Here is a 17283-nt window from a genome sequence, read left to right as displayed (position 1 = left end):
AAAAAATTTATTGAATACTTAATATTTTAAGACAGAGGTACTCCGTACTAATGTGGAACTTCCTGCAACTTATTAACTATTAGTTGTATTTATGAAAATCAAATGCTACTCATGTTATACAAATGCCTCAGAAATCCATAGAGATCAATAAAAACTGGCACATTCTCCTAAAACAGTCACATATACACAATACATATAATAAAAAAAAAAATAAAAACACAGTTCAAAGTACAGGAGTATGCATATTTTCTTTTTCTCCATTCTAAAACATCTGACTAAAAATGTAATTTACAACAGTGGAGGCATCAGTCGAAGGCCAGTGTGACAGTGACATGTGACATTTCAAGATTTGGTCTGTCAACTTGGCATTGTTTATGTATAAAAAGTCACAATGATTAGTTTAATGTTTGTATGATTTGGTGATGAACTTCTACACAAACAGACTGTTCAGACATTTATTCAGTTACAGTCAAAAGCTTGTAATTCAAAAAGTTTGCAGATTTTTAGAAGTCTCTTCTGACTGACTCTACTGATCAAGATGTCAGTGGAGTCTTGATTTTAAAAAAGTAAAAAGAAAATAATTGGAGCGTGAGCTAGATCTTATGATTTCTTACTGTTTTGCCTGTTTAGTTATTATCTTTAGTTATCTTTAGTTAATATACTGAGTTCAGTAACTGACAAAAGTTTCATGGTTGGACACGAATGTCAACTGTGATTTCGTGCTTTCTTGTTTAACTTTGCAAAGACAATGGAAATGCCACTACAGCTAACAGTACAGTTATTGAGTGGAGATGGGAGAAACCACAGGTTTGTTATTGTCAACACCAGTGGACTACAATGTGTCACTTGATAAAATACTGTAAATTTCCAAAGTCATTGTATTTTATAGTGTTTACATTCTCAGATGTTCTACGTGGTCAGTTCGGAGCCTATCCCAGCTGTCTTAGGGCGACAGGCAGGGTACACCCTGGCAGACTTGGTCGCCAGTCTGTTGCAGGGCTAACACGTAGGAACAGACAACCCTTTGCAATTTAGCAACTTAGAATGACCAATTAACCAAACCCCACTAATTGCATTTTACGGAGTACCCATAGAGAACCAAAGCAAACACAGGAGAACATGCAAACTCCACACATAAAGACTTGATGGTGGACTTGAACTCAGGAACTTCTTGCTGTGAGGCAACAGTGCTAACCGCCACCATACTTTACTGCCAAAACATGTCTCAACATATTTATCCAGCAAAAGATAATCTAACTAAATAACTTTTTTTTTATTATAAATGTAACAGTAACATAACTCCGCCCACTAAATTACCCTTTCTCCCCACAGAGACAGCTGAGGAAGAGGAAGTGTTACCTCCTATTGGTTGGTGCCATCATCCTCACCATCCTCATCATTATCATAGCTGTTTCAGCAAGAAAATGAGGTTGACCACTGTGGTAAGAGCCATCATCCACAACATTACACTGCAGTCAGGTACATGGCATTGCCAGATGTCAGAAATCACAACAACAGTCGCCTCAAGGCATTTTATATTGTAAGGTAGACCCTACAATAATACATACAGATCACATGATCCCCTTTGAGCAAGCACTTTGGTGACAGTGGGAAGGAAAAACTCCCTTTTAACAGGAAGATCTCCGGCAGGACCAGGCTCAGGGAGGGGCGTCCATGTGCTGCGACTGTTTGAGGCGACAGAGGGAAGACAGGATAAAAGACCTGCTGTAGAAGAGAGCCAGAGATTAATAACAATTAATGACTCAATGCAGAGAGGTCTACGCATGGGACAGTGTGAAACGTAATTTCAATTCCTTTGTATGGCAAGTACATTTGAAGAAATTGACAAATAAAAAGTATTCTAATCCATTCTAGAGGTCTTTTAACACATAGTGAGTGAGAAAGGTGACTGAAGAAGACACACTCACTGCATCATGGGAATCCCCCAGCAGCGTAAACCTATTGCAGCAAAACTAAGGGAGGATTCAGGGTCACCTGATCTAGCCCTAACGATATCGAACTCCATAATTAACCTTGGGAGAAGAGGACTCTCCATTTGCATGTACAAATTGGAGTCTATTAGATAGATATGATACAAACCACTGCAGTGCAGTACCTGTAATACCTACAGCATGTTCTAATCGCTCTAATAGGATATTATGGTCGACAGTATTGAAGAGTACAGAGATGAGTCCACTGTCAGAGGCCATAAGAAGATCATTTGTAACCTTCACTAAAGCTGTTTCTGTGCTGTGATGAGCTCTGAAACCTGACTGAAACTCTTCAATAAGCCATTCCTCTGCAGATGATCTGTTAGCTGTTTGACAACTACTCTTTCAAGGATGTTTGATATGAAAGGAAGGTTGGAGATAGTAAGATGTTCTGGCTTTGCGGAGGGCTTTCTTATAAAGCAGCAAACTATTTCTCCAGGCTAAATGATGATCCTTTAAATTTGTGACACGCCATTTCCTCTCCAGATTACGAGTTATCTGCTTTAGGCTACGTGTTTGAGAATTATACCACGGAGTCAGGTACTTCTGATTTGAGACCTTAGTTTTCACCGGAGCTACAGTATCCAGAGTCGTACGTAGTGAGGAGGTAAAATTATTAACAAGATAATCGACCTCTGTTGGAGTAGCGTTCAGGTAGCTGCTCTGCTCTGTGTTGGTACAGGGCATTGAAGATGCTAATTATATTTTTAAACTTAGTTATAGCAGATGTCTTTCAGAAAGACATCTACTGTGATGAAGTCTACTCCCCACTGCTATGTAATCAATTATTGTAAATTTAAATGTAATTAGGAAATGATCAGACAGGAGAGGGTTTTCAGGAAACACCCTTAAATGTTCTGTTTCTATGCCATATGTTAAAACAAGATCTAGAGTGTGATTGAAGTGCTGGGTGGGTATTTTCAATAATGGCTTCTATTGTAGTTAGGCGATGTATAGAACTGATATCTTTCTTTTTTTGAAGTGATAGATTCCTTTCACTTGTGATATCTGCACTTATGTGTGGGTGGCGACCTTTTCCCAATGTGTGCTTAACATTAAAGCTGCATTATGAACAACAAGCACTAGTCATTGGTTTGACGCATTAAGTTTAAAATAAGCTGTTTGCTGATTAAATGTCAAGGGATAATATGATTTATCCGTGAATACTGGCCAGGGTAAACTAAGTCATTCCAGTTTGTGTAAATTGATGTGAATGTTACGTCCCTCTGCAGCTTTTAATCGTCTCAGTGTTTTCAGCTGGTGCTAATTGGCCACACCTAGTCAGGTGTGGATAAAAGCATACCTGAGGCAAGCTTTCCGGCAGTGCACTAGTCTTTGCCTTGGTGGCACCAGCCATTTTAGCCAACCTGGTTTTCCATTTTAGGATGAAACCTCTTCTCACCCACACTCTGTTATTCATCTCCTTTTTTTTATGTTGCGGCTTTTGAGCCGGGTCGTAACAGTGAATAGAGCTCAAACTTCAAACTGTGCCTTTGTGTGGTGTACTGTGGTGTATCATTTAGATTTAAATAAAATGGTTCATGGAAAAAAAAAATTCAATTTAAAACAAAATGTCATTTAATCATTTGAAATGATCATTATTAGAACATTAACTTTGTAAAGTTCGTGGAAAAAAGTTATAATAAAAATAAATAAAAGATAAAATCATTCTCATAAATTGTGTCAAATGATTTCTGTTATGTTCTCCAGAAAGCCCAGTGGACGTGGGGATGTAACAGAAAAAATGTCTGGGTTGAAAATGGATACAAGGTGGCAAAACTGGGAATAAAATAATGGTTAATAATTAATCTAAAACAGAAAAGTAAAGATAACAAAACCTACATGTAGGACACAAAAACCATAAGCCAAAAGGTTAGGCAAAGCACACTCCTGTCCTCAGGTGTAATTTGCCACAAGCACACACAGAGCTCACAGAGCAAAGGTACACTGAACCTCTCCTCTCCCTGACCTCAGAAACTCTTAGCCCTAATTACAGAGTGATATCAGCTGCAAAGACAGAAAGTCATACCCACAGGCGCAAAATCACAGTAGGTACAGCCTAATTAAACAACTGTGAATGAATAAATAATGTCTTTAATATATAGGAGATAAACAGCATCTGTTTAAATACATGTTGAATAGCCACGATGTACACAGATGTTATGGTTGGGTTAGGGACAGAAAAACTATGTAAAGAATTCTGAATATGAATAATAACTATGACAATATTAATTTAATACCAATGCCTTGGCTATGCCCTCAAAAATAAATGTATCTACTTAATAACGGTCAAACAGGGAAACACCAAGTCAGCTGCAGTTTAAATGTTGACTTTAACTAATTTCATTACCTATACGTTTTCCATTGATTGTCTTCCAAAAGAATAACACAAAATTTTATATTTAACGGAGTCTGGTGAAATTAAATGTACTTGATTTGAATGCATTCAGCATGGTTTCCTTAAATAAACCTTTCATTTATATATTTCAGATGCATTTACTCAAATATTGCTTCTTAGGAGTGAAGAATCATTTGTTCCACTGATGTAAGTGGATTTAAGAGGAAGTGTAATCTGTTTTCTTTCCATTCTCCTTATGGCAAAATATGTTTGGGGTTTTTTCTTTCTTTTTTCATTTTCTATTTGTTGGCTTTTTTTGGCCCTGCGACAGACTGGCGGCCTGTCCAGGGTGTACCCCGCCTCTTGCCCTATGACAGCTGGGATAGGCTCCAGCACCCCCCGCGACCCTGAAAAAGATAAGCGGTAGCGAATGGATGGATGGATGGATGGCTTTTTTTGTGAATATTTGCTTTTACACTTTTTGGTTTTTCAGAGAGATGTTGGAATAAAAAATATTTTTTAGGAGTCATATCAGGAGAAAAATCTGGGATTTCTTTTTACAGCCAGCACTTACTTATGGATGAAATAAAGGAATAACCTAAAATAAAAGCACCACTGCTTCATTTTGCCAGTGAGCTGCATGTAGGGGTTACTCTCCAATATTAGTATATTACATTACATTACCCTCCAATGATAGCTGACAGTTTCAAACTTTACACCTCCCATTCGTCCTTCCTCCAAAGCATGGACCTCCTGATCGTGGTTTCCTATATTGATATGTTTATGAGGACATGACAATTTCTGATGATTGAATGAGGGTTGGCTAGTCTTACTGTTTTGTGTGTCTTAAGAACTGAAAACACACACACACACACACACACACACACACACACACACACACACACACACACACACACACACACACACAACGAAAAAAAACCCCAGACTTACCAGGATTAGTCAATAAGGGATGAATCAGTTCATCCTGGATCTTTTAATCAATGTACAGAAAATGGGAAAATGGGACAGTGATTTTAATAAGCCAAAACATCCGGGCTGCTTTACCAAGATAAATGCTGAAAACAAGGCTTTCTTATAAGTAATATGTGCTATCTGACCCGACTAATGAGTAACTGCTGTTAAATTTACTTTCTCTCAGTTATTTGCATGTGAAAATTACAAAGTAGGAACCTGAACACACCACACCTTTGTGTAGGAGCTGGAGGCGCAGTTGTGGTGTGTCACAGTTTCTGTGCCTCCACCCAAAATGCAGAGTGACCACTTGCCCATGGCATTCTCTAATGCTGATACCTGCAGAAACCCAATGTACACTAAGAGGCAGAACAGGCAAGTGAGTCAGTTTTCCCCCTGAAGTGTCCTTCTGCCTCATTGCCAGCAGAAACTGGTTTGAGATATAGGAGGAGATATATGGGGGTAAGTTTTTAAAATGGACTGGCTTCTTCACCAAGGACATATGTATATAGATTTTGGAGTTCGCTGGTATCATGTTCCTGGTTAATAAAAGTAATTAAAGTAATACTTTCATGATTTTTGTTATTTCAGATTCAAGTTTACTTTCTATTTTATAAAAATGTTCAGGTCATAAAACTACTTACACAAATCTGAGATTTATAAATAACTGTTAAGTCGAGTTTTATTGTCAACCCAACAAAATACACTCAAGTATACAGTGGGACGAAATATTGTCCTCCTGGATCAAAGGTGCAAACTTGTAAAAATAAAAATGAAAAAAATGAAATATACATGTACATGTATACAACTTTACAGAAATATGATAAACTAAGAAAAAACACAACAATATTGTACTTGAATAGAAATAGAATAAGAATTGAAAAGAATGAGAATAAATCAATTTAGGACAATTTTATGCCCCCGACTTGGTGGGAACAGTTTGGGGATGGCTCCTTCCTCTAGGAAGGTGGCTGAGGGCTAGTGATTGTCAGAATAAAACAACAAAGATCCATGAGTAACTCAGGAAGATCGCCACAACTGATCAGTTGCTTACCTCAGTATGGCCTGGAAGTCCTGAGGTCAAAATGGAACCCGCCCCCAAGGGTGGTTGAAAATGGTTAGCTAAGACCCTGTGCGAACAGATTCAGACAGACCCGAACATGAAGGATTAATCGCCTGCACGTGCAAGTGGGGAATATATATGTTATGTTTAATGGTGGCTCATCAAGTTATGCTCATCACTTGCTTATTTAAAATAATAAAAATGTAACAACTGTTCTCTAGAAACTATTTGACTCAAAAAAGAGATTCTTGTCAGGATTATCATATTAAATGCAAAGTCTGCCAGCAAACAAGAAGTCAGCTGGCTCATGAGTCAGCTCTCCAAAATAGGACTCTAAATAAACACTACATAGCAGATCCAACATGAATACATAGTTTTAAAGACTCCAGGATGGCATGCTTTTTCAGCCAAACACAGTGTTTTGCAGAAACTTGCTTGAGCGCAGTTTGCCTCCCTGCAGATATCCTAAGAAGACTTACTTTTCATTTTTTGTGAACACTTTTACTACAGATTGCATTTTTGAAATCTTAAAAAAAGAAATTAGATCTGTTTGACCTCGTTCTGTCCACAATCATCGTTTTTGTACATGAGTCCCACATGGTTTATAATTAAATGAAAAGACAAAGGTATAAAAGAAAGTTACGATTAAGAACACTATCATATGCCACAGAGACCAGCAAGTTTATACCAGACAGACTTTGTTAAAGATTTCTCCCAATATGTGTTGATTCCTTTGGCTGGATGATAAAGAATCATCAACATTGTGCTTCAGGTAGGGAGACTGACCCCAGTGTAAGTTCAGCCAGCAGTTTGAGGAGATCAGCTAATTCCATTTGGTGGTGCATGTCACGGCCCAGCGGCACGAGGGAACAGGGATGGACACAGGTGCAGAAACCGGAAGCGAGGTGACAGAGAACAAATGATTTATTTCCGCCCACAGGTAAACAAAGGTAAAAAACAAAGCGACGCCACCACACTAGTGGCGCGTAGGATTCGTCGGTGAATAATGAGGGCGACCTAGACACCTCTAGGAGACGGCTGAACAGCGGGGGCAGCGGGGAGGTAGAAACAGGACTAGGTAGGGACCGGGGGCATTGGTTTCAGATGGAGGGGACAGGTGGAGCGGAAGGCCCTGAAGCGGTCGAGGCGTGGGGAGTCAGGCAGGTGAGCGGTGGGCCGGCAGGCCACGTTGTGTAAGCAGCAGGTGGCCCAGGTCCAGGAGGACGGGAGCGAGGGGAACGAGATCTCCACTCCGGGTGCTATCTATGGGGATAGCAGATACTCAGGCGATGAATGGTTGAGAGCGCAGGTCTGATATACCGCTGGCACGATTGCTCACAGGTGGTCAGCCAGGGAGGAGCAACCGGACTCCGCCTAAAGGAGGAGGAGCCGCTGTCTGAGACCTGCAGGTGCCCAACCAGACCATGACAGTGCAGCTGATACCATTCTCCTGTACGCTGCATCTGCCTGCTTACAGAGACTCTCTGCAAGCCACTTTGTAACACACTTCAACCACAGCTTCTCCATTTCATACTATTGATGCTATTTCTGATGTAATCAATGCCTTATCTGTTGTCACTTCTGCTGTCACTGTACCTGCTCTGTTCTGTCTCCTAGAACAGAGCCATGCCACCACCAAATATAATTTAATACAGATGGGGAAACAATCTTTTGATGTTATTTGCCAAGTTTGGCTGGCAGAAAACAACATTTAGCTATTAGGCCAACCTTTAATATATCCTATATTTTAATATTCATCCTTTCGAATTTTTATATACAGTGGGGCAAAAAAGTATTTAGTCAGCCACCGATTGTGCAAGTTCCCCCACCTAAAATGATGACAGAGGTCAGTAATTTGCACCAGAGGTACACTTCAACTGTGAGAGACAGAATGTGAAAAAAAATCCATGAATTCACATGGTAGGATTTGTAAAGAATTTATTCGTAAATCAGGGTGGAAAATAAGTATTTGGTCAATAACAAAAATACAACTCAATACTTTGTAACATAACCTTTGTTGGCAATAACAGAGGTCAAACGTTTACTATAGGTCTTTACCAGGTTTGCACACACAGTAGCTGGTATTTTGGCCCATTCCTCCATGCAGATCTTCTCGAGAGCAGTGATGTTTTGGGGCTTTCGCCGAGCAACATGGACTTTCAACTCCCGCCACAGATTTTCTATGGGGTTGAGGTCTGGAGACTGGCTAGGCCACTCCAGGACTTTCAAATGCTTCTTACGGAGCCACTCCTTTGTTGCCCGGGCGGTGTGTTTTGGATCATTGTCATGTTGGAAGACCCAGCCTCGTTTCATCTTCAAACTTCTCACTGATGGAAGGAGGTTTTGGCTCAAAATCTCACGATACATGGCCCCATTCATTCTGTCCTTAACACGGATCAGTCGTCCTGTCCCCTTGGCAGAAAAACAGCCCCATAGCATGATGTTTCCACCCCCATGCTTCACAGTAGGTATGGTGTTCTTGGGATGCAACTCAGTATTCTTCGTCCTCCAAACACGACGAGTTGAGTTTATACCAAAAAGTTCTACTTTGGTTTCATCTGACCACATGACATTCTCCCAATCCTCTGCTGTATCATCCATGTGCTCTCTGGCAAACTTCAGACGGGCCTGGACATGCACTGGCTTCAGCAGCGGAACACGTCTGGCACTGCGGGATTTGATTCCCTGCCGTTGTAGTGTGTTACTGATGGTGACCTTTGTTACTTTGGTCCCAGCTCTCTGCAGGTCATTCACCAGGTCCCCCCGTGTGGTTCTGGGATCTTTGCTCACCGTTCTCATGATCATTTTGACCCCACGGGATGAGATCTTGCGTGGAGCCCCAGATCGAGGGAGATTATCAGTGGTCTTGTATGTCTTCCATTTTCTGATGATTGCTCCCACAGTTGATTTTTTCACACCAAGCTGCTTGCCTATTGTAGATTCACTCTTCCCAGTCTGGTGCAGGTCTACAATACTTTTCCTGGTGTCCTTCGAAAGCTCTTTGGTCTTGGCCACGGCGGAGTTTGGAGTCTGACTGTTTGAGGCTGTGGACAGGTGTCTTTTATACAGATGATGAGTTCAAACAGGTGCCATTCATACAGGTAACGAGTGGGGGACAGAAAAGCTTCTTACAGAAGACGTTACAGGTCTGTGAGAGCCAGAGATTTTCCTTGTTTGAGGTGACCAAATACTTATTTTCCACCCTAATTTACGAATAAATTCTTTACAAATCCTACCATGTGAATTCATGGATTTTTCTTTCACATTCTGTCTCTCACAGTTGAAGTGTACCTCTGGTGCAAATTACTGACCTCTGTCATCATTTTAAGTGGGGGAACTTGCACAATCGGTGGCTGACTAAATACTTTTTTGCCCCACTGTATATATAGGTTGGCTATATATAATAGGCAGGTGGTAAAACATAAAGTATATAGATTCTGTTAGTCAGACACAGCCACTCCAAATCACCAATTAGATATTCAATATTCAATTAGAATTAGAGATAAGACGAGATAAGAGAAGATTAACTTTGGAGTTGCTGAAGATGTTTTGTGTTTATCCTACCATTATTAACTCATTCACTGCCAGCCATTGGCAGTGAATGAGTTAAACCCATTGACTCATACACTGCAATTGACGGCTATAGACGTCAATGGCAGTGAATGAGTTAAATAGTTTTAATAGAAAAACTGTAGAAAGTTTAACTTTGTTCATATCAGAAGGGTTTGTATTCCTGCATGATTAATAATGCTGCCACATGTCATTAATGCAAAACCTAATATAATATGCATAAACCTAATACAGCCTCATGGCTGGAATAGCTTCTTGACAAACTTTGTTTTATTTATTTATTTTCTTCCAGATGGTGGTGGAAATCGAGTAGAGCAAAGTGTTCTATTCATAAAACAGCAGGCTGCATCGATGCTGTGGTGTTGACTAGCCTGTGCTGATTCAGATTATTTTGGACAAAACAATCACACAATCACATGTCTGGAGTTTTTAGGCCATCTGAACTGTGGCACTGACTTGGGAAACAGGTGAATATTAATAAAGCCATTGTCCAGATGGCCAACTAACTCCAGACATGTGATTGTGTTGTCCAAAATAATCTGAATTTCAGTTTTATTACAGCTAGAATAGATAAAAACTTGACTTAAAAATACAGATGGAATCATGCTGATATTTTGCAAACTGAATTTTACTCTTAGAAATTTTTAAAATGAAATCCTGAATCTTTCAATGTGCCATTTTGTGATGAAGTGCAATGTACAAACACTCTAGTGTAAGATGAATTCTAACACCTGTGGCGACGGGCAGAGATCACAGCCCTGTCATTCTGTCTCATAGTTTCAGTGCCTGTTCTTCAGGTATTTTGCTGACTTTTCTGAGAATAAACACACCTTTGCAACTCATTTAGATGCGCTAACAGGTGCTTTGTAGTATACGGTAACCTTTGTTGCTTCTAACCTTCTCTGTGTTTGAAATAAGTTGATCTCACAGCACAGCTGCTGACATTAGTGTTTTGTTTATATTGCCAACAGTATGCCGTACTGGCTTTATCTATAGCTCAGCAGCTTAGTAGTACTTGCTTTTAAATAAAGTTTGTACTTCAGTGAGTTAAGTGAGCTAAGAGCAGCTAACAAAGTAAACCTACAACATTCAGGAGTTAATTATAACTAAAGGGGGAGCTTGTTAATTTGTTATAGAGCCACAAATTTAGCATAGGGAGCAGGTCAGGGTGGATGGAGGGGTGGAAAGATCATTGCAGTATTCTGTTAGCTTTGTTTCTTCTACACATGACTGTTCCATAACTTTAACCATGTTCATTACTGTAACTGTGAATGAGAAATGATCAAAAAGTTCTACAAAGAGGTTGATGAAAATCAAAACTTTGCCATAGAAAAGTTGTAAGAGGACAAAAATCAACTACTGAGTGAATTCACAAAAGGATTTTGTGAGTCAGGTTTCAGAGTTTTCAGTTGTCACCCAAAGATAATGCCTCATCCTTGTTATTTACCTCTCGGTGACTTTGTCCACTTCCTGAAAATCAAAATAATTCAATGGATCGTCGTTTTCATGCACAGGAGGAGATCCATCACCCAATACAGAAGCAAAATGCAAACGATTATATAATCACACTGAAAACAGTCCTAGGTGCCTAAACCAAACCACAGCCTTTGCATAGCTTTAAAAAGGTTAATAAAATAAAAGGGTTATTGATTTTTCTCCTGGTGTTACACTGGATAGAACTTCAGCAAAACATTTTCCTTCAAATCAACTTTGAAGATTGCTTTTAATCTAATGTCAACAGCAGGTCAACCCCACAGGCCTCAGCATGGCTATAGATGTCTATTCTTTTTGCTACCTTAATTTTCTAATCTGTTTTTCAAACCACTGTTTTTTCTTTGTGTTATAACCTGTTCAAATGTTGTTTTGATCCCCATATTTTATTTTCACTACAGTAAAAACAAAACAATCAAATTTAAAGGTTTACAATACTCGTATTTCTGCTATTGCTTTCTGACAATCAAATGCATTTCCAGCTGAAATCTCCTTCTGCTTTATTTATTCAGCTCTCAGATTAGTGGCTCTTCATGTTTATGGAAATACACCAAAAATCTTTGTTTTAGCAGATGAGGCAGGATTACTTACTTTGTGTGTGTGTGTGTGTGTGTGTGTCAGCGTGTGAGCAAGGGAGAAGAATAAGTATCCTTGTTTCCACTGGAGGGAAATAATAACATAATAACTCTGAATTCTCTGAACTCTGAGTTTAGCCCAAGTGACTGGGTTTATTGAAATAGCATGGCAGTCACAATACAAGCAAAGTCAAGAAGTTCCTTTTCTAAAGTTTGAAATGGTCACCTGGCTCCAGCTCCGTCAAACGCAGTGGTATCTGCAGAACACTTCAATTTTACTACCAAACTATAACATCACAGTACAAGTGATTTTAGCACCAGAAGAATTAAGTGAATTATCAGTTAATTAGTTTTAAAATAAAACAGGATCTATCAAAGTGGTAAAATAATGGAGGTTTAGAAGACTGAAAAGACCAAGTCATGAGAGACAGATTTCATGGAAACGTCAGTGACATATTCTGATTGCCAAGTGTTAGAGTTGGGGTTGACATCATCACTAATGATAAATTCGAACTTGGGAAGTAAAAGGGATAGTTAGTGACATACAGTACACATGGAGAGGGTTAGATGAGAGGATTGATACTAAGCTCAAACAGGTACTGATGATATGAAACCAGAGGTAGCAGGTCTTTAGCCTATACAGGAACGTAGCGAGAATGTCTGTCTCCAAAGTCTGAAACTTACAAACGTACAAATTGTGGTTTTGCAGGGAGTTCTGTGTCGGGTAGATTCTTTTTTTTTTTCTTTCTAAGAATTTGCTAAAGCTTTAGTTCCTTAGTAATCAGAGTCAGAGATAATCAATGTAATGTCCATATAATCCGTGGTTATAACAAATTAGGCATATAAATGATCGGTAGTTGATTCCAAGTGTTGTTATAACTTTCAAGATTAGGTCTATAGAGATACTGATACAAGTGAAGGTGGCCATCACTGGGGTGGTGGGAATCATGTTAGTTGGTAAAATCAAAATCAAAAAATAGCATTTGTTCTTGCAAATGGACAGTAACTGTCCTTGTCCTGTTGTGACAGTCAGTGAAATTATGAAACGAATGTATTTCAGTTGAAAGTTTGCTTTGTGGCAGAAGTTCATATAAAGTCACGGGCACGTCACTGCAACTCCCCCTGGCTTCTGCTCCGCGGCTGCTGAGTGAGCCCTCATCTGGGACTCTCCTCAGCTCTTACTGGGACAGTGGCGCAGCTGCCCCTCTGTTGGTCTTCTTTGGTCTCTTGTGTTCTGGGGGCCTCTGGATGTCTGGAGTTTTTATCTCCTCCATACCTGCTTCATGCCCTGGAGGACGGGGCTGTGGCCCCCCCGCCCCCCCCCCCCCCCCCCCCACACACACACACACACACACCCTCTAACCTTTAAAAACAAGCGCGTCCATGCTCACAGGTGTACACACGGGTGCTCACACACACAAACTACACCCTTTTTGGCTCCTACCTCAAAGCACACTGTGTTCTGTCGATCTTACGTGCTGCACAATAATGTTTAATATTTAGTATTTACGGTTATATTCCCATATATCATCGTGATGTTGTTTATTATGTTGCTCTCGTTTTCTTCTGCTTGTTTTCTTTTTTTCATTCTCAACAGGTGAAATTAAAAAAGTATCTACTGTTATCTATTATTAGCTAGTGGTGTTGTTTTTATTATGTTGCTCTTTGGTGATCGTGGTGATCCAGGTGTTTTGTTTGTTTTTCTTTTTTTTTCTTCTTTCTTCCCCCCTTTCTCATCATCTCTTCTCCCCTCTATTTTTCTTTCTCTCCCTCTCTTTCTTTCATTCTTTCTCCCTGTCCTATCCCCCAGTCATGTCTGTCCCATCTTTAAAAAACGAAAATAAAATAAATACATAATTATAATAAAGGTCAATCAAATGGACCAATATGGCAAGGCCATGATGATCCACTTGGTAAAGTAAATCCACTTGGCATCTTTCTTGGCCTTCAGACAACAATTCTGACGGCTAAAGATTCAAACGGGACACACAAAAAAAAAAAAAGTTCATATAAAGTAAGTTTAAACAAAACTTATTCTGAACCTTTAGTGGCATGCACCTTAAAGAAATTATTAGTAAAATTAAAAATATTAGTAGTAAAACAGCTGACTTTAGAGCTTTTACTGAGTGTCCTCTTGTCTTTAGAACTCTCTCCCACATTCACAACATTGATTCTCTCGGCATCTTCATAACCAGATTTAAAACAAATCATGTGTTTTTAATTTTATGTTGCACTGACATGTAATTATACTGTCACCAAGTTTTGGCCCAGATGTTCTTTATTATACACACCAAAAAATGTAAAATTAATTTCTATGGAGAGAAATCAGCAGATAAAATTTAGCAGTTACATCACACACTGCCACGAGACTGTGCTGTTCATGCAGACATGTGACAAGCCTCTATTACACCCACTAACTGGTCATCTAACCCATCTGCCTAACCCCTCTCCCACTCATGTCTCATTAAAAACTAAATGAATACTAGCAGGTGTTGCTTCCCATGTGTCAACCAACAAGACAGACTGCCACGAGGCTTTTCTGTTTGCTATTAATTTCTGTATCTTATTAATAATTATTCTTGATAATAAAGAAGCACTTATTGTCCTTAACAAAAAAATTAATTAAGACATAATATTTGTGTTATCACGATATGCTGTGAGCCCCAACTTTATTTATATACAGCAATCTGAGAAGCCAGGCTGTTCTGCAACTTAATTTAAGGTTTAAATCAACACAAGCTTTATTAATTTGTTTAGTTTTTATTGGCCAAGGTTTGTTTGTTGGAGATGATTTTCTTTAATATTTGACTTAAAAATGGATGGAATGAGTCTAAACACCAAGCTTAACAACATTATTGGTAAGTAAGTGTAAGCCCATTGGCTTTAATTATTTGATGTTAACGACAATATTTTTGACCTTTTAAACTAAGTAGCTTCTTTCAACCATTTAAAATGAATGATGTAACAGATTAAAAAAAAATGCTGATTTTATAAAATAAACTCACCACAAATTAATTATTTTGGAATATGCAGTACTCTGAAACTCCTGCATTTGAGTTCCTTTTTTTGACGAACATTTCTTCAGATTCTCTCCTCCATTTATTGTGAAGGTGACTGATATCTTCATTATAACTATAATCCAGATAGAAACTCTGTTAAAATGAGTGATTGACCACTTCATTGCTCAGTGAGCTCTCTCGTGTCCTGTCTCGTGCTCGTATGAGCCTGTGTGTCCATGTCAATGGTAGATTGCAGCAATTAGGCTCAAAATCCCAAAAAAGAAGTTTGTAGTTTGAGCAGCAATTCTGACCAAGAAGAACAAAAACAAAGTTAAGGAAAATTGCAATGAATCAATGAAAAGATAAAGTAGATCAGGGAAGGCAAACGTGAACAGTTATGAAAAGGACATCAGTATAAAAATGTTGTTAATAAAAACAAGTGAAAGCAGGAACTTTAACATCAGTGTCATCAGTGACGACCCGTGGCCCACATCTTAATTCTGTTTTTTAGACACAAGCAAAAACAATTTTTGGAAGAAACAATGTAAATAGTTTTTGATGGATACCAGCCAGAATTTTCTATTGGTGCCCTACAGCCAAGACAAAAAAAAGCCATATTATGAAGCCACTTGGTTAGGGTCATGACTGATGAGGACTGAGACCGAGGGGTTTTTACAGTGAGGACAAGCAGAGCCTTTATACACATCTGAAGGATAAGGGATCAGACCTTGACTGGGATTCAAATGAAAGACATGAAACTCATTATCAGTTTAAGAGTAACAGGCAGATAAGAAAGAATTTAAAAATATTTTGGTAATCTTGTGAAATCTATTCCATCAAGTTATGCAAAAAAATGTAATAGGCTTTTTAAACAATTTGTATCAAAATAACACATATGAGCCAAGTTCATTTATTTGTAAAGATTATTATCAAAATTCAAAGGAGCTGACTAAGATATAAGGTTTCAACATTCAACAAATAATATTTTAAAGCGCTGAGAGGCTAAACTCATTATGCTGCTGTATTGTGGTCACATGCAAAAGGGGTCATCATAGCAGGTAGCTCTGTGTGTTTGATTTGGCAGACTTCTACGTCAGAAGCTTTTCTTGACACAACAACATAGGGGATTTGTGCCTCCTCTTTTATTTAAACATGTAAAATGACTATACTATGGAGATCTTGATACCAAAGCTGAATATATTCACCTATCAATAATATACTAAATAGTATGTCATGTCACATTCATTGTTTTCATGTGTTTTCTACATCATATATATTGCATACCTAAGAAGTTGTGTAATGACCGCAGAGTTGTGTCTAGATGGTGTGTCTTTACCAAGATCAGCTCAAGCAGATTTGGTGCATTAGCTGACCTTGCTATGGTAAAGAACAATCGGCATTAGTGATGAGTAGATTCGTTTTATTTAATAAAATGCTTTTTGGCTAATATTAGTTGCTAAGGTGGATATAGTGCATCATTGATCAGTCAGGCCACCAGGAGACAGAACCTTTGTTTTACTCTTACTTAGTGCAAAGTAAAAGATTATTATATTAGACTGCTGAGGTTCTGAGGAAATTCTTTTCTTCTGCAATTTCACTGTATGCTGACACGTTTTAGAAACAGGCTATGTCCATATGGTATAGAGTTTTAAAAATTAGTCTGCTGTTGTAGCCTTTGTTTCGTTTTCTAAGTAGCTCACAAATCATTTGTTGGCAACACAAATGTTTGTAGCGTATTGTAACTACCAGCTGGAGAAAGAAATAGTAAAGTGCCCTTTAAAAGAATTCTGTTGTTTTCTATAAAACACGGTATGCTTTATCAACAGATCATTTTTACCCCTTAGCAAATCATGTAACTGGTAAAAATAAACCATCATCTCATAGTGAATTTTGGGGTGTGCGGGACACACATGCAGATGTTGCAATACCAGCAGGGGGAGATAATATATTTAAAGCCAAGTTCCTTTCAAGGAAGGTGTGAAGTACATTTCAGAGTCCTTCTGTGCCAGAAAAGATTAAGTTAATATGTGTTTACATGTAAATGTGTTAGTAATGTCTCTTAAACACTTTCCCAGGAATATATATATATTTTTGTTGTTGGCTTATTATTATGTTGGCTTGAAATAAAATATCTGCTAGTACTGGAACTTACTGCAACTTGTGCTTGCAAATGAACCCAGTGGATTGGTGTGGCTATTACACGCTTTGCTGCAATACTGGGTTAGACTGAATAGAAATGAATGTACAGCCAGGGCAAGTTTATGGGCTCAAATTGTGGTCATAA

At 38.7% G+C, this 17283-nt stretch overlaps 1 protein-coding gene across 4 annotated transcripts in view; it reads left to right on the top strand.

Moving 5' to 3' along the window:
- The window catches only part of tsnare1 (T-SNARE Domain Containing 1), a 274342-nt gene that overhangs the window by 231312 nt on the left and 25747 nt on the right, over window positions 1-17283 (top strand). For 2 of the 4 annotated variants that reach the window (XM_085472888.1, XM_085472889.1), the window contains exon 11: window positions 1333-1442. The exons of 1 other annotated variant lie outside the window; for it this stretch is intronic. In XM_085472888.1, coding sequence (XP_085329014.1) covers window positions 1333-1428 — 96 coding nt within the window. In that variant the 3' untranslated portion in view covers window positions 1429-1442. Of the gene's footprint in view, window positions 1-1332; window positions 1443-1635; window positions 3609-17283 lie in introns of those variants that run through there. One more of the 4 variants, XM_085472890.1, reaches the window with a different exon arrangement.

Source organism: Copadichromis virginalis, linkage group LG11 (assembly GCF_057382275.1).
Source record: "Copadichromis virginalis isolate Kocher_CV1m ecotype Utaka linkage group LG11, C_Virginalis_male_GT1.1, whole genome shotgun sequence".
Lineage (NCBI taxonomy): Eukaryota > Metazoa > Chordata > Actinopteri > Cichliformes > Cichlidae > Copadichromis > Copadichromis virginalis.
The sequence above is the reverse complement of the archived record's forward strand: the minus strand, read 5'-3'. Positions and strand labels throughout refer to the sequence as shown.